This window comes from Haliotis cracherodii, unplaced genomic scaffold (genome assembly GCF_022045235.1).
Source record: "Haliotis cracherodii isolate W230 unplaced genomic scaffold, xgHalCrac1.p SCAF_3, whole genome shotgun sequence".
Classification (NCBI taxonomy): domain Eukaryota; kingdom Metazoa; phylum Mollusca; class Gastropoda; order Lepetellida; family Haliotidae; genus Haliotis; species Haliotis cracherodii.
The window spans coordinates 72,506,377-72,525,073 of NW_027266286.1; the positions used below are offsets into that span (position 1 = coordinate 72,506,377).

The 18,697-nt window shown below is 40.4% G+C and overlaps 2 protein-coding genes across 6 annotated transcripts in view; one reads left to right on the plus strand and one right to left on the minus strand.

The window, feature by feature from the left end:
* Nucleotides 1–770: 770 nt before the first annotated feature.
* On the plus strand, nt 771–1,950 carry LOC139476002 (uncharacterized). The gene has a single exon (XM_071259225.1). It carries the CDS (start codon nt 771–773, stop codon nt 1,833–1,835), a length of 1,065 nt encoding a protein of 354 aa, XP_071115326.1. The 3' UTR covers nt 1,836–1,950.
* A 9,009-nt stretch (nt 1,951–10,959) lies between these two features.
* The window catches only part of LOC139475104 (cGMP-inhibited 3',5'-cyclic phosphodiesterase 3A-like), a 201,803-nt gene continuing 194,065 nt past the window's right edge, over nt 10,960–18,697 (minus strand). For all 5 annotated transcript variants that reach the window (XM_071258352.1, XM_071258351.1, XM_071258350.1 and 2 more), the window contains one exon: nt 10,960–18,559. In XM_071258352.1, the coding sequence (XP_071114453.1) occupies nt 18,419–18,559 (141 nt within the window). In that variant the 3' untranslated portion in view covers nt 10,960–18,418. The remainder of the gene's footprint in view (nt 18,560–18,697) is intronic.

Consider the following 18,697-nt stretch of genomic DNA (forward strand, 5'->3'; position numbering starts at 1 on the left):
TCCATGAGGGCAAAATAGCTGTGAAAACTATGTGAATGGACCACAGAAACTCGATGACAACAGGTGTTCGCAAAAATTGAAAGACTGTCCTGCCCTACCTGTAAAAACCGCAATTCACACAATTTCATAAAAATAAGTATTTATTGCCTGGCGCCGGTCCTCTCATATATTTTATACACAGGATAACGTTAATAATACCTTTCAGACACACGATTTATCACGATAGAACACGGCAAGCCTATAGTACACTGGATAACAGGGGATGTATGCCATATGGGAATTACAATGACCTATAACACTATTGGTTAGATGTTAAGTTATGATAAATACAGATGTAGTGGCACCCAGACATGGCGACAGACGTGTTGCTTTGGTTGTTGTTAACACCGCAGTCATAAATATCCCCGCTATACGACGGCGGTCTGTAACTTTTAGCACAGAACAACATGGCTCTACAGTTGTTTATTCCCAGCTCGTTAAAATGATTGAATATTTTGCCCATTGCTGAAATAATGTTTAAAGGGCGTAAAACCCAACTCACTCACTAACTCATGAATTCATCTGCAGTTGTCATTTCCTATACAATATCTGTCTGGTTCACAACAATACAATGCCGAGGTGGCCAGGTGACCTTGTACCATCAGTCATGAAAGTCAAAGTTAGTCTTACACAATCCGTTCCTACTGTTTCAGCTGGTTGCCTGGATATCATAGCCCAGCAGGATAACTTCAACAGACGTCTCTTTAGTCCAGTCAGTCAAGAAAGCAAGTATGCTTGGATATATCACCAGGTCAAAGCTTGTCGCCATGTTGTGGTTGGCATGTGTGATAACAACTGTTTTGTACATTGCTTCAAGCAGAAATAAGCCCCTGAAACAAAATACCACGTTGCTGGTCGACACACATAAGAACGAACACCGAGACGGAAGTCCACAGTCCGGAGAGCAGGACAAAGCCCGGACAATCTCAGGTACCTCGGAGCATGTCTTGCTCGTGCTTTTCTCCACGTGGATTAACAAAAAGGGGAAGGAGCACGTGCAGCGTAGTGTGCTTGGAACATGGCGGACCTGGCTGACGCACATCAAACCAGTGTTGCTGACGGACGACCCGGATGCAAGGCTGAACGCTGAGAAGTCTGGGTGGCAGGTGAGGGGGGTGGGGGAGACAGGGTGTGGCAATACCAGCATGCCCACTCTGAGAGGCATGTTCAATGACATTATCGCACAGTATAAAGGAACCGCAGACCTATTTGGCTTTGCAAACGGTGATCTGGTCTTTGACGATGGCCTGCTTACCACAATGCAGGCACTTGTTAAACAGGAAAGTGATGTATTGAGGTCACGGCCTGTGATGGTGTTGGGAAAAAGGACGAACGTGGACATGAAGGACAACGTCACTGTCACTGACGTCAGCCAGGTAAAAGGTCACGCAGCACGTGGACGCTACCCCGGAGAGGGTTCTTCTGACTTCTTCTTCACCAATCACCTGTTTCCGTGGGATCGCGTACCAGAGATTGTCATTGGACGAGTAGGATTCGGAATGTGGATTGTGGCATATGCGCGAGCGAATAATGTGACCCTTTATGACGTCACGAAGACCGTGACTGCAGTTCATATGACGACAAAAGAAGGTATTTTTGAGTCCGGTAAAAGTGCCAATACTTGGTGTAATCATAACTTGGTAAACGCCAATCACATGCGGCCAAAGAACTATGCGTGTGGTTGGATTGATTGTGCTAGCAGACGTTCCATGTACTCGGCCGACGGCTCTGTTGCCTTCACTGATGTTAAAAACAGTACCCTACTGAAAGGATGTCATTTGTGTGGATATAACTAAAATTGGTATATTTGCCTCTGTGTCTACCACAAAGTGGCACCACGAGGGTACAGTGATTTTCGTTTCCTGGGTGTTCTTATGTCGCCCATTATTTAGTTATTTCAATCGAACTAAAGTGGAGCTGTGGTGACGACTAGGGCCAGGGTAACAATCATGATACCACGGAGAGACAATGCACTGGGTAATCGAGGATGGAGAATACATGAAAATAATATAACAAAGAGAACATCTTCAGCTGTCACCCTGAAGAGAAGACCCGTGAACATCCGGGTTACAATTGGTCTTCAGCAACCCATGCTTGTACCCCGTGAACATCCGGGTTACAATTGGTCTTCACAACCCACGCTTGTCGAAAGAGGCGACTAACGGGATCAAGCGGTCAGGCTCGCTGACTTGGTTGATGCATGCCATCGTACCCCAGTTGCGTAAATATGTTCTCATTCACTGAATTGACTTATCAAGATAGTTACAGACCGCCGTCATACAGTTGGAATATTGATGAGTGCGGCGTTAAGTAACCAACTGAAGAGAATCAGTTATAAGAATTCTTTTTTTGTAATGAGTGGAAATTGTGTTACCCTTATACAGATAGGGAATCCTAAAGCTTGGGAAAATAGTTGTTTTTATACATAAATGTTTACAACTTATCAAGTAGTTGTGTGTTCATGCGCACGAAGACGTACCTCAGAGGTGGGCAACACTGACCGGATCGCTGAAAATCTTGGCTGATATCGACGTGTGGAGTTTTTTTATTTTTGTTTAACACCGCACTCAGCAAAGTTACCAATGACGTTGTATTTGAACTGCCTGTGATAATAAATTAGATGACGGTCTTCATTGTTGTATTAGGGTATTGCTTGAATGTTACGACTATATGAACCAAGCAATACGTATCCAACACAATGTCATACATACTGCTGGTGTAATGTCTTACTCTCTTAACGAATGACAACTGTGTCCATACCTTCAGTCCTTAAAAATATTAGTATCCATGTTGCAAAACTACAAGAAAATAAAGCCTACGAGTTCCAAGAAAGTGTCACACAACAGGTATATTGTCTTTGACAGAGTTGATGTCGATGACCTTTGAAATTTGCATTCTTCTTTTCTTTGGGCAACTATAAAGCAATGGAACCTACAAATCATGGAACGTGTTACAGGTTCGTTACGAGGTCAATTGCAATAACGCGGTAAACTGTAATAAACTGCGGTAAAATGTAATCAAAACTGTGCAGTTATTACATTTTACCGCAGTTTTTATTACATTCGAGCCCGGCCGTGTCAGACCAAAATACCTTGGTCGGCTCAGAGTCCGTATACTGTGTCTGAGTGGGGTATTATTAAATATATTAATAATCATATTAAACTGCGGCATGGTATCTCAGTGGGCTACGACTATAAACACACACGCACGCATGCACGGACGCAACCACGCAACCACGCACGCACGTCGTTATAAGTGCAACAATCCTGAACGCGACGTGAGGCCCCATTTCACCTCACAACTGCGTCCTTCACCTTCCAAACAGGACACTCACCGCAACGTACGCCGCAACACACGTTAATGTGTTACGTCTGCACAGACTTCACACAGCCGTAAACGAGCTGACGCCATCCGAGCAAGAGGCCCTATGTTGGCGTTATGTTAACTCAACGTGATGAATGAGTTAGTGGTACGACCCGGAATGTGTAAGAGGGTCATGGAAAATGATAAATACAAAATTCTTTGGAATAGGCCCATATACAGCCTCAGACCTATCCAGGCCAACAAACCCGATTTTGTCCTTTTTGACCAATCCAATGAAATCATTTATATCATTGAATTTTCTGTCCCCTTTGACACTAATGTGATTGACAAGATTCAGGAAAAACATGGCAAATATGCGGACCTCGCTTTCGAAATGTAACGCTTGCATCCCAAGTACCAAGTTGACCGACTTCCCATTGTTCTCGATGCCTTAGGTTTGGCACCCACCAACCTGTTGACTGGCACTGGGAGAGTACCCGGGTTTGTTGCCAGGAATACAGCCCTTCTGACAATCTGGGTAATGCAAAAGGCTGCAGTGTTGGGGAGTCTTCACATTCTCCGAAAAGTTCTGGGTGTGTTTGACAAGGCAGCGCTTCCTGTGAGAAGTTCCATTCGCTGTCTGGGTTGCGTTGTGGAGGGGGCAAGGACCCTGAGCTGATGATGAGCCTAACTGGCCTGACTGTGCCAGGATCACCCAAACCCTCTTTGCTGCATTTTCTATTTTAATATGTACACAATAATGATGAAGCATGTGATAAAATGGACCAACAGTGAAGAGGAACCTGTTGGATGTCTTTCAGGGTGGCTGACCCGTGAAGATCAAGGGTAGAACAAATCTTCAGCAACCCGTGCTTACCGTTAATGGCGACTATGCTTGCCGGAAGAGGCGACTATGCTTGTCGTAAGAGGTGACTATGCTTGTCGTAAGAGGCGACTAACGGGAACGGGTGGTCAGGCTCGCTGACCATTTTGATGCATGTAATCTCATTCCAATTGGATCGATGCTCATGGTGTCGATCACTGGATGGTCTTATCTAGATTATCCAGTGACTGACATCATGAGTATCGATCTGGGGATACGATGCATTATGGTGCATGAACAAAGTCAGCGAGCTTGACCACCCGATCCCGTCAGTCGCCCCTTACGACAAGGCATGTGTTGCCGAAGATGAGTTCTAACGGGGATGTTCATTGGGAAGTCATTGATGGATGTACAGAATGGTATCTGAGAGCCTCCTATTAGAATTGTGAATCTTGAATTCGAACCAGATGTCACAGAATCCCGGTACGGCTAAGGGACTTATCTCTACATAGCGAATTGCGGCACCTTATACTACTGGGCTACTCGTGACACCATTTCTCGCATGAATTGACCCGTGAACATCCGGGTTAGAATTCATGTTCAGCAACCTATACTTACCGTAAAAAGCGACTATACTTGTCGTAAGAGACGACTAATGGGATCGGGTGGTCAGGCTCGGCTGATAGATGTCATCGTATCCCAATTGCGTGGATCGATGCTCATGACGTAAGTCACTGCTCATGATCTCAATCGATTATTTATAGACCGCCGTCATATAGCTGGAATATTGCTGAGTGCGATGAACAAACTCTCATGAAGTGGACACATATAACAGCCACTGACATATGCACTGGATGGGGTTGTGACATACTGCAAGACATTTTTTGTTGTTTTTTTGCAAGGCATCTTGCTAGTACTTGACAGTTATGTCCATGGACGCGTTTATACACAAATTCAGGTTTATGCCATGCGTACTACTTCGACCGTATTATATCATATCATGTTAATATTTTTAAGATTACCACAGATGGCGTTCACATGGTACACGATTTGATGTATTTGATGTCAATCGACCCTATATACCACAGGGGGATACATTACATACAACGGCAGGTAAAAGAGAATTTGATCGGGGAGCAATTTATCTGAATGTACAGCTAACATTGCATATGTTTAATTTGAACATATATATTTCCGTCTCTTATAATGGGATGCTGTCAGTATCAACATAAATTTGAAATTTGTGTGTGTGTTTAAATCGGAACAAAAGTTTCAGGTGATGTTCTAGGCACGTTTAGGAAATACACATGAGAGGGGCTACGATCTCTGTTCTATTATAGTGAAGAAATACTTACATATCTTATATTGGAATTTCTTTGATGAAAAGAGTTTATTTGCACTTGCACTTCAGTATTTATTAAGACAGCAGTGCCATGACATTCAACAAGTCGTTTAATTAACTGAATTGTCTGTTTAATCGCCCGATCAACAAGGAGATATTTACTCGAAGCTATACATGTTAATCATAAGACGCCAGATCAACATGTGTTATCACACCTGCATGTCAGAATGATGAGATCTGATTGGCCCACGTGATCTTGATAAAATACTGTACAACCCGCCTTGGAGGCATTCGTCACCATTCGCCTCCGTAACCTGCAAGAAGACTCGTCTCCCTGTCGATGAATGTTAGGTGCGAAATACGACAAACCAATCAGACTGCGCGATTGACTTCAAGTGTCTTAAGGCAAGATTCCTCAGGAATAATTTTGGAATTTACATATGTCTTGCATCTTAGAATATACTCAACAGTCGCCTCCGGCTCGTAGTATAAAACCGGGGACGCATAAAACCCCCTCGTGATCCTCCTACAACTTATAATATCTATTTGTGAGTGAGTGAGTATGGTTTTACGCCGCCTTTAGCAATATTCCAGGAATATCACGGCGGGGGACACCAGAAATGGGCTTCACACATTGTACCCATGTCGGGAATCGATACCGGGTCTTCGGCGTGACGAGCGAACGCTTTAACCACTAGACTACCCGACCGTCCCATTTGTAACTAAATACGTCTATCAATAGGAAGCCTAATGAACATTGTGACAACCACTTTTAATGTTTTACGTGCCTGTTCAACTACCCTGAGCCCTCTTAGAGACACGAGACCATATTGTTCCTTTTCAACTTTAAATTATGATGTTAAACACGAAATGCTCAAAATCAAAATAATAACCAGCTTTAAAATCGTGCAACTCATATTTATACAGTGCGACAGCTTGCTAAAAATTGTGAGATCAGTAAAGTGGCTACTACGGAAGCCTTTAGGGCCATTTGTTTTTTTCTTTTTATCTTGGATTTAAAGATACTATGTCAAGTTAGTATCTTGAAATTTCAATTTATGTATTTTGAAATTTGAAGCTAGTATCTTGAAATTTGAAGCTAGTATCTTGAAATTTGAAGCTAGTATCTTGAAATTTGAAGCTAGTATCTTGAAATTTCAAGTTAGAAATTGAAAACTTGGTGCCTATAGGGACGGCTTCTTTGCGCCTAAATGTCTTATCCCCAAACTTCTAGAGACGTTATCAGTGAAGACGTCCAGCATTTCATATAGTGTTCTCAGTAAACTTCAGATGGCATTTGGTTTCATTTTTGAAAAATTGTCCCGAACCACTGTAGATAGGTAAGTAACTATATTCTATGGTCACCCCGTTTAGGAATAAATTGCTCAAGGACTGACGTTTTCCCTTACGCTTGTCGTGTTGGGTAGTAGTCTATAAAGTCGAAAAAGTCAAGAATTTCATTCAAAGCTTTTGAGTTTTTGAGAATATACATGGTATTACTTTCACTTGTCTGAAACACTTTCTGTGAATATGAAGAAAGTCCTTCCTGTGTGTATTAAGGATTCTGGTTAATCTTTGAGACAGGGATTTGGTAGGACATTTGCTGGACCAAGCAACATATCTCTCATTATATGGATGTGAATGGAACTTTGTAATCCAAAGAATTGGACATGTCTTCAGGGTTTAGTGAGTGAGTGAGTATTGATTTTACACCGCTTTTAGCAATATTCCAGCAATATCACGGCGGGGGACACCAGAAATAGGCTTCATACATTGTACCCATGTGGGGAATCGAACCCGGGTCTTCTGCGTGACGAGATAACGCTTTAACCACTATGCTACCACACCGGCCTTCGGGTTAAGAGTCAAGCCAAACGTTGATGGTACTGATGCGTGGACTTGGCGGATTTCTTCCTCAGTCAACATATTGGCCTTATTGTGGCGGTATTTGTGTTCTTTGATTAAATAATTAGTGTAGTGGTGCTTACAATAGTAAACAAAGAACCAACCAGCGAGCCCATCAATCTGACAGTTAATATTCAAGGTATATGACCACAAGCAACCAAATCAGCGAGCCCATCAATCTGACAGTTAATATTCCAGGTATATGACCACAAGCAACCAAATCAGCGAGCCCATCAATCTAACAGTTAATATTCCAGGTATATGACCACAAGCAACCAAATCAGCGAGCCCATCAATCTGACAGTTAATATTCAAGGTATATGACCACAAGCAACCAAATCAGCGAGCCCATCAATCTGACAGTTAATATTCCAGGTATATGACCACAAGCAACCAAATCAGCGAGCCCATCAATCTGACAGTTAATATTCCAGGTATATGACCACAAACAACCAAATCAGCGAGCCCATCAATCTAACAGTTAATATTCCAGGTATATAACCACAAGCAACCAAATCAGTGAGCCCATCAATCTGACAGTTAATATTCCAGGTGTATAACCACAAGCAACCAAATCAGTGAGCCCATCAATCTAACAGTTAATATTCCAGGTATATGACCACAAGCAACCAAATCAGCGAGCCCATCAATCTGATAGTCAATATTCTCAAACGCAGAGACAATATCTATAACAACACTACATTTTGGGCGTCATATTGTTGAGAAGCCAGTGGGACTATATACAGACTTTGTGAACCATTACTATGAGACTAAAATCTAGTCTCTGAAATGAACATATCTTACAGAAAAAGAGTTGTCAAATTATCTAAATAAAATATGACCAAAAGGAGCCCAGAGATTCTTCATTTTAAGACCTGAAACTGCTGTAATCTAGACTTGCTCACTGTTATGAGACTTGCATGGGCATTATTTCACATTATATGCAATAATCCAAAAATGCCTATCACGTCGTAAACACAAAGTGTATGTAGCCCCTTGTCGATTTAAAAAAAAGCTTTTGAATCCGTTGATCGCGATAAACGATGGCACTGTTTAAGAACTATTGGCCTCCATGGGAAAATGCACTCTATATTAAAAGCTATGTATTCTAATATCAAATCATGTGTACGATGTGGTGACGATGTAACCGATTTCGTTGACTGTCCTGTTGGCTTACGACAAGGCTGTATCTTGAGCCCGATAGTGTTCTCATCTTTTATTAGTGAATTATATTATGAAATTATGGCTAAGGGTAGACATGGTATTCAATTGTTCCCAAATGCAATAGAAATGTTGATGCTTCTTTTTGCCGATGATGTCATTTTAGTTTCAGATTCTGTTTTTGGATACGAAAAACTTAACATTTTAGAATGTTACTCCAGAGAGTGGAAATTATCAGTTAACCATGCTAAAACAAATATTGTCATTTTCAGAAAGGTGGGGTCAGGTGTCACTGAATGAAAGATATATTTTCGATAGTAAATGTGTTAATGTTCTGAGCCATTATACATATCTTGGTGTAATGTTTACCCATACAATGAACTTCAAGAAATGTCTCGGTCTTAACATCACGTGCAAAGAAGGCCTTAATCAATGTAATGTCTGTCTCGCAGAAAGTAGGAGATTTAACACCGAATATATTTTTTAAATTATTTGATGCCCAAATTCAACCAATCCTGTTATATTGATCAGAAATATGGGGATTTCAGCGAAACAATTGTCTTGAAAAGCTACATATTTAAGCCTGTAAAACATTCTTATCCGTTGGTCCATCAACACCCAATTGTATGGTCTATGGCGAGTGTGGCAGATACCTGTTATATATCACTTACCAAATTAGATGCTTGAAATACTGGTATAATATTCTTGGAATGCATGAATGCCGAATCCCCAAACTTGCTTATAATATGCTTGTACATTTAGATGACATGGGCAAAGTAACATGTGCATCACATATTAGAAACCTTTTGTTTTCTCAAGGCTACAGCTTTGTATGGTTAAACCAAACAGTTGGTGATGTTAAACTCTTTTTGAAACAATTTCGTGAACAATCTTTAAATATGTTTTATCAGGAATGGCATTCCACTCTAGAAATCAGTTCAAGATATGACTTGTACAGAACCTTCACGAGTCTTATTCAACCAAAAACAATACTAACCAACATTAACATCACGAATCCTTCGACGTCCATTTACTCAATTTAGGCTCAGTTTGTTTAATATCATGATAAATGAAGGAAGAAAAATGTCCACTGAAAAGTCAAAGAGGCTGTGCCCATTATGTCATTCAGCTATAGAAAATGAAATTCATTTTACTTTTGTCTGTCTTTATTATTGTGACCCAAGAAGAAAGTCTATACCAGAACGCTATTCTGTCAAATTATCCTGTACCTGCTTTTATTTCTCTTCTTTCTTCAAAAGATGCTGCTGTCATATTAAAAGTGGCTATATATGTTAAAAATGCAATTTCCCTCAGAAACAAATTGTTAAACATGAGTATATATCCAAATATGTAAACTACTAACTTATTTGTTACTCTCTTGTATATGGGCCGGAGGCCTGACATGCAACACATATCTTTGACTTGACTGGGTATATTTGTTGCAGGGTCTGTCTGACAGTAATCTAGACTTGCTCGCTGTTATAGACTTGCATGGGCTGTACTGGGTATATTTGTTGCAGGGTCTGTCTGACAGTAATCTAGACTTGCTCGCTGTTATAGACTTGCATGGGCTGTAATGGGTATATTTGTTGCAGGGTCTGTCTGACAGTAATCTAGACTTGCTCGCTGTTATAGACTTGCATGGGCTGTAATGGGTATATTTGTTGCAGGGTCTGTCTGACAGTAATCTAGACTTGCTCGCTGTTATAGACTTGCATGGGCTGTAATGGGTATATTTGTTGCAGGGTCTGTCTGACAGTAATCTAGACTTGCTCGCTGTTATAGACTTGCATGGGCTGTAATGGGTATATTTGTTGCAGGGTCTGTATGACAGTAATCTAGACTGCTCACTGTTATAGACTCGCATGGGCTGTACTGGGTATATTTGTTGCAGGGTCTGTATGACAGTAATCTAGACTTGCTCGCTGTTATAGACTTGCATGGGCTGTATTGGGTATATTTGTTGCAGGGTCTGTATGACAGTAATCTAGACTTGCTCGCTGTTATAGACTTGCATGGGCTGTGCTGGGTATATTTGTTGCAGGGTCTGTCTGACAGTAATCTAGACTTGCTCGCTGTTATAGACTTGCATGGGCTGTACTGGGTATATTTGTTGTAGGGTCTGTATGACAGTAATCTAGACTTGCTCGCTGTTATAGACTTGCATGGTCTGTACTGGGTATATTTGTTGCAGGGTCTGCCTGACGGTAATCTAGACTTGATCGCTGTTATAGACTTGCATGGGCTGTACAGGGTATATTTGTTGCAGGGTCTGTCTGACAGTAATCTAGACTTGCTCGCTGTTATAGACTTGCATGGGCTGTACTGGGTATATTTGTTGCAGGGTCTGTCTGACAGACTACATAAATACAAAACAACCAGAACATCACTTCCTATGTTTTATTGAGCATTTACTGGTAAGCTTTGAAAACAGTACATTGCAGTGACTTCATGTGTCTGTGGAAACCAGGTGCATGTTCCCAGCTCTTGTGGCTAACGAGCCTGACAGCTTATACCAGGTCTAGTGCTAAATAATAGTCCAGTCTTCATCATCTTGAGCATTGCAACACTTGTCAAAAGGACTGACAAGATACATGTTGGTCTGAATTGTACACCCATTGATACAGAAATGTTAAAACAAATCAAACATTAAATATACATACCTTGTAGACCTGTATTAGTAACACCATCAAACAGGGGGAGAGAGATGTTACAAGGTGTTCGGGGGTACCTGATTAGGTGGTTGCAGCTAACAGAGGCACCCAATAAGAGAACTACATGTACTAAGGAATCCATACACGTATTACACAAAATGCATGAAAAAAACAGATGGAACACTTAGCAATAACATAGTTTCAACATCACCTAAACATTTTGCATTATTCATAGTCGTTCACTGAAGTGTTTCCCTTGGGTGAAAACAAGAGTTATTCCCCTTGAACAAAGACAATCCGTTATCTAACTAAAAGACAACACATAAAAAGATGACTCTAAATATGGCGAGAAGTTTACAAATGAAATTCAAAGTTAAAATGGATGATGTTTTGTATCTAAAATATATGTCAAAATGGAAAGGTTAGTGCATCAGCATGTGTCTTAAATGCTAGGAAACTTTGATTTTTTATTTTGAAAAAGAGACTGATGTGTCCTTTTGTCATAAAAACTTACTTCGAGGCAAACGAAAACATCCAAGTTTACACTCCTTAAATGTAAAAATGGGATTTCAAAATCTATTTTAATCAAGCCAATTATCAAAACAACACTGTTTGATGTTAAATATTAAGCTGTGACAAGGAAAGGGTGTTACAGCAGCCAATTGACCATGCCATTCATCACTTTCATATATTACACAATTAACACAAAAACCATCAAATATCCAAATCTACCAAATGGGAAAGTAGACACATTTTATGGATAACAACTTCTTTAATATTGTAAAGGTGACGTTTCGGTAAAGATCCTTATACCATTGTCAAGCATGACCTATAGGATCTATACTGAAACGTCGCCTTTACAATATTAAAGAAGTTGTTATCCATAAAATGTGTCTACTTCGTCATCCGTCAACTTCTGAGTAATGCCTATCAGACAATACTACCAAAGGGGCGTCGCACAAATGAATAGATACTACTCAAAAAGTTTAAGGATAATTGATTCTTTCACATTACTGTAGTTCTAAGAAAGAAAAGGTGCTCCTTCAAGGTTTGAGTGTTATAATCATCATACTTTGTCTTAAATTTGTTAATACTGTCTTTTATTCAAGTTATAAGTTACATTGTTGACAGCACCAAGTGTCGGAGCTGCAGGAGTTGTAGCTTGTCCATCAGCTCATCTCCACCATGTTGTGTCTGTGTTCTAGTCAGACGAGTTAGCCTACAGCTTAACAACCACTACGTGACTCGTGACTCGAGACCAAGCATTTTGGCAAGGGCTACAACAGGCTCTGACTAGAGTGAGTGAGTGTTGAACACGACACTCAACAATATTCCAGCAAATTCACTGCTGTCTGCAAACAATCAAGTCCGACAAGACAGCCAGTCTCAAAGAGAACAATCCAGTGGTACCATGACATGGAATCAGCCATGTCACCAAGTCTGACAAGCCAAACTTCAGTAGATTGCTTTTACAAGCATGGGATACTGGGGACCTATTCTACCCCTACATCCATTCCAGAATGTCAACAACCTTGGTCACGATTGCATACATACATTACACTGTACATCTCTTTGTCTGCCATGTTTATTTAATGTCTTAATGTAAGGCAAAAGAACCACTGGCCAGTGTGGGAATGGACAACATTCTGCTCAGCCTAAATCAATAATAAAAGAATCTGAAGATACATCATTTTACGTATGCTTCAATCAATTATTAACCTAATGTTAACCTAGCTTTAATTCTATAAGCATTTAAAACAGAATACAAAAACAAGAAAAAAAGAGAATCTATTTCCATAGTAACAGTTCTATATCATTCTTGCATACTGCAGTAATGCTAATTGTGGAGAACTACTGCTATGCCTAATACATTACACTTTCTAAACATACAAACTTGAACTGAACAAATCAACAACATAATACTAGAGATATCTGCCTCCATACCAAATACATCCAAATCTACCCATGCTCATAATCACCCATAATCACCAAGTATTTGGAAAAAATACACACCAAGAAAAGAAACTGATTAATCATGTGCTCAAATTTTCCTTAAATACCCCACATAATTTGAAACCTAATTACACTTAAATCCCTAGCATTAGTTTCTGATATCATTTCTTCAATGACATCAATGTGATAATATCTTCCCAATTTTCAAGTTTTTCAAAACAAGGACTTTTTTTCCCATCATTGCGACTTCCAAATTAGTAATTGTATAAACTGTTAGAATCTAGGGGTGCAACCATGAGTTGAGACAGGATGGATAACCATGCTGATCCTAAACAAGCAGCAAATACCTATTATCTAAAACTACATTACTACAAACCTTTGCTTTTCTATAATTTGAATGTTGGTTTACCAAGAAGGCAACAAATATTCTGTCTGCATGTTCCATGGTGTGTGTGTTATTTCTGTGGAATCTTCATTAAAACTTTCAATAAAATGCTACACTAATCTGTTAAAGACAATTATTACAAACTCAAACAAGATTCATTAATCTCTGAAAATGGGAACTACAATCCTGACGCTCCTTCTTGATTGGTCAACAACCAAGGGTTGCCATGGAGATATTAGTGCCGCCATATGTCAGTGACAGCTTCTCTGAAAACAATTTTCCATGTCTATTTAAAGAATGTAATGCATGTTTGTAAATACTGTTCCAACTTCCATTACCTGTTTGCCAGACTAGACCACTACCCAGACAGACGAAGGGAGCTGCTAGCCATTGGCAAAGAACCTTGACTGCCATTATACAGTACCACAGTGACTTTGGACAACACAGGTGTGATTCCTTAGACTTTGGATAACACAGGTGTGATTCCTTAGACTTTGGATAACACAGGTGTGATTCCTTAGACTTTGGATAACACAGGAGTGATTCCTTAGACTTTGGAGAACACAGGTGTCATACCACAGTGACCTTGGATAACACAGGTGTGAATGCTTAGACTTTGGATAACACAGGTGTGATTCCTTAGAGACTTTGGACAACACAGGTGTGATTCCTTAGGCCTTGGATAACACAGGTGTCATACCTCAGTGACCTTGGATAACACAGATGTGATTCCTTAGACTTTGGACAACACAGGTGTGATACCTTAGACTTTGGACAACACAGGTGTGATACCTCAGTGACCTTGGACAACACAGGTGTGATACCTTAGACTTTGGACAAAACAGGTGTGATACCTCAGTGACTTTGGACAACACAGGTGTGATACCTCAGTGACCTTGGACAACACAGGTGTGATACCTCAGTGACCTTGGACAACACAGGTGTGATACCTCAGTGACCTTGGACAACACAGGTGTGATGTCTCAGTGACCTTGGACAACACAGGTGTGATACCTCAGTGACCTTGGACAACACAGGTGTGATACCTCAGTGACCTTGGACAACACAGGTGTGATATCTCAGTGACATTGGACAACACAGGTGTGATACCTCAGTGACCTCGGCGTACAGGGGTGGTGACAGCCACCTGACCAAGATGGCACATCAACTGGGCCTGTTTTCACAGAACCAATATGAAATCTCACTTTCCCATAACTAAATAACACTAATGTTTCTAAAACTGATTGCAAATTTGGCAACCAAAACTTCCTTGATTTCCCTATCTATCCTGAGCAGCTTGCACTGAATATTCCTAAACATATGATTCAACAACTCAAACAGCACTGCCGACAAGAGAGAAACAGAGGACACATCTCCGTCCACTCTGGAAGCCCCACAGCATCAACACCGTGCAGGTACTAGCATATGGTTCTGAGGTATTGCATTATCATGGCGAGACTGAGTACCAGAGACAGAAGTGAGTGAGTGAGTAAATACCTTCTTCACATCTTCATAAAATTCATTCACACCATTACATTACACACACACACACACACACACACACACACACACACATATATATATATATAAAATAATAGATATACATATATGTATACTACATCCAACAACTGCATTTAGAATGCATTGCCACTTAAAACTTTCAAATGTTCTTAAAACACTTAAATCAGTCCATTTCAACATATAACTTGGAAACCTGAATAAGAATAGCTGTATGCACCTCCAGATTGTGGAGGACAGAGTCACGAACACAACTCTTAAATATTTTGAGGGGGGCATTTTCTTAGAGATACTGACAATCAATTTTTGTCCAGTTCTGGAACAAATTCTTTCTTTCCAAAATAGCCGATGCTCCACCCCAATAATATCAATGGTCACTCCCCTATTGGATGAAGTGGCATAGCAAGTCCTGATACACCCATCATAATCAATACTCCGCCTAGTGGTGGTTGTAGTGTACAAGGGGGAGACAACTGTTGGTTATGCTATGTACAATATACAAGAATATTAAAGTAATTATGCTATTGTTTTGTTTAACCTAAACCACCTCAGCCCTAAAGGTCGAGTTTTACAAATCCACAGTACAGGGTGTTCATTTTGACATGGTCTGTGCTGCTGCCCGCATCAATTGGACAGGGAACACCACAGAGGAGGAGCTTCACAAGTTGAACCTATGTGAAATCAAACACGGATGTACCAACAAGTAAACCACATGGCCACCCCAACACATATCTTCCCACGGGAGTTGAAAGTTTGCTTAGTAATATTTAATTATTGACATGAGAGTTAGACTTCACATACCACTGCCTGCCAGTGATCAACAGAGTTTACATAACAGGCTCAAACCCAGAAATATGTCAGGAGAGCAGGAACTCTTTCCACCAAACCAGGCATCCTGACAGTTAAGGGCTACCTCAAAGTTTGTAAACACAATTACATTGGCTTTGTTTGGGAGTCTGTCATGACCCTTTCTGACACTTCTGAAACAAGGTCTCATGAAGCATGTTCCCGAGGTGGTGATGTGTGGTGAGGTGTGGTGAGGTGAAATGGGGTTGGCTTGAGAGTGCTGATGGTGAGGCATCAGGTGGTTTAGGTTAGCGTGAGGGTACCATGGTTTCAGTTGATGATGGTGGTAAGGGAGACAATTACCAGGTGTCTGCACTGTTCATTACAAAAATAGAGCAAGTTTATTCCAATCATACTTGGCCAATGAGACAATATTGGTATCACAGCAGGGACTTCACTCCATCGTCAAGACTTATCCTAGAATGTTTGATAGATGTGAAACCAAATACACGAGTTATGTTAAAACTATGGAAATAAACCATGTCTGGCATTTGTTGCACATAGACAGTGTACACGGACATAATGTGTCACTATCTGCTCTTATACATGAAATACAGACGCAGACATCCACAGTCACTCTGTGTTGTCACCACTTAGGAACTAATTTCTTCAGAAAATAAACTGAAAATAAACAGTGTAACGGTACCTTCTAAACAAAGTTACCCAGACTACCTTCCTTGAGAACAAATTTGAAGAGTGAGTGAGTATGGTTTTATGCCGCTCTTAGCAATATTCCAGCAATATCACGGCAGGGGACACCAGAAATTGGCTTCAAACATTGTATCCATGTTGGCAATCGAACCCGGGTCGTCGGCATGACAAGCGAACACTTTAACCGCTAGGCTACCCGATCGCCCCTCAAAATTGAAAAACATCTTTCCCAGGTAAACCTTGATTGCAAGAAACAGACAAACTCTTCAAACCATTATACTGAATAACCTGCTTGACTTAAATCATATAACACAGTTCTGTTTATCCATTATCCAAAGTAATGTTGATGAATAACGTTAATAACAGACATAATACATCATATCAGTCATACCCTGCTTTACTAGTCTGGACTCTGTCATATGGCATTATTCAATATGTTTTACATCATTATCGATATTTCTCAACAGGGATATGAAATCTTAACAGTCAAAACGTGAATATGATCAGAGTTGGTGGACTGGGTTGCCTCCCCTTGATCAGAGTAAACAAGGATTTGACCTCACTTTTTAATAACTTTGATCTTAGAAGCTGGATAATTGTTTTTCATTCTACTCATGAATGAGTAAACCACTCAGGGAGAGAGGGATAGTTATGTCATGTGAAGATTTTAATTATTAATATTTTAACAATCTTCCGTTCTAGTTTGCACTGATTAATTGTCTTATATCCCTGACTTACTAGGGTTAGAATATTGAGAGTAATTTGGTGGTGCAATGGGTTGAGAAGCATGAGATCAAGGGGAGGTAACTCATCTATCACAGTAGCAAATAATTCAACAAGGGGGAACAACCCTGCAAGGCTAGTTCTGATGACTTACGGACTTCATAACAGCAAGGACAACAAGACAACAAGCCTGACAGATCCAAAATAAATATACCATTTGTTAAAAATTCATCATAAATCTTTTTCCATATATAAATAAAATCGTGCACATGGAAACCCAGAGTATTCCAGTATTCCACGTGTTTGTTTAACAGGACTTAGACAAATATGTACACAACACTGTAGAAGAAAATACAAACAATATATACACAGAACAGTCATTTCATCATACAGAGACAATGTGTACATACTTATTCCAATACACCAAATTTGGGGGTCTAGCACCTCTATAGTCAGTTCAGATGATTTCCAGTCAGTGTTTCCTAGACAAGCAGCAAGGATGGGGCTGAGTCAGTATCAGTGCGTGGTCAATAATGTGGTGTTGGGAGCTACATGGGCGTGGTTAGGTTGTTGAAAAGAGTGTCGGCATTATTCCAAAAATACTTTCACTTGAAAGTCGTCACATGAGTTGAGCAGCATCAGTATCGGGATCCCAACATGCCAAATTTGGTTTGAGGTAAGAATGGCGAAATCTCAGTCACATGATCCATCACATGATCCGTCACGTGATCAAGCATGACTACACATTGGTTTCAAATTGTACAGAGATAAAAATCCTGGATTCCACACGCTGTAGACATGCCTGATCCATCTCCATGACAACAGACACTTTCTCCCTTCTGCATCTTGGAGTCCACTATTGTAAAGAGGGGTGTTCAGGTTTTTTTTCCTGAAATGGGACAATCCTGTATTTCAAGAGAACATTTTACTTCCCAGTCTACTGAACCTCATGTTCAGTACAAATACCCATACTATCATAATGGACTATCCCATCCACTGTCTGTGGCAAGTTTATTACTGCTCCAAGGTAGTACAAGATGCCATTGATCAGTCCTTTGCCTTCAAAGAAGTGACAGTCTATACTGTTAGCATTCCTCGAAGCTGAATGAATGCTGTCAAGTTTTATCAGAACTCTGCTTAGTTTCATCAAACGTCTTTCCTGTCTGGGGGAGTGTGGCCGTGGGGGGAGGCGACTCTGATTCTTCTTTGATTGACTCCATCTCTTTAATTTCAGACTTCTCATTAAGCATATCAGGCTGAAAAGAAAGGTATAACAATGTTTAGATGTAGAGGAAACAAAGTATTGTTTTACCTGTATCACCTAGCGTTTTGTGTTGGATGAAGCAAACGAAAAATCCACATTGTTGCTATTACAGTCAAATGTCTTTTTTGTG

Coding starts and splice junctions, on each gene's coding strand:
- LOC139476002 (XM_071259225.1), top strand. CDS start 771: ATGCTTGGATATATCACCAGGTCAAAGCTTGTCGCCATGTTGTGGTTG.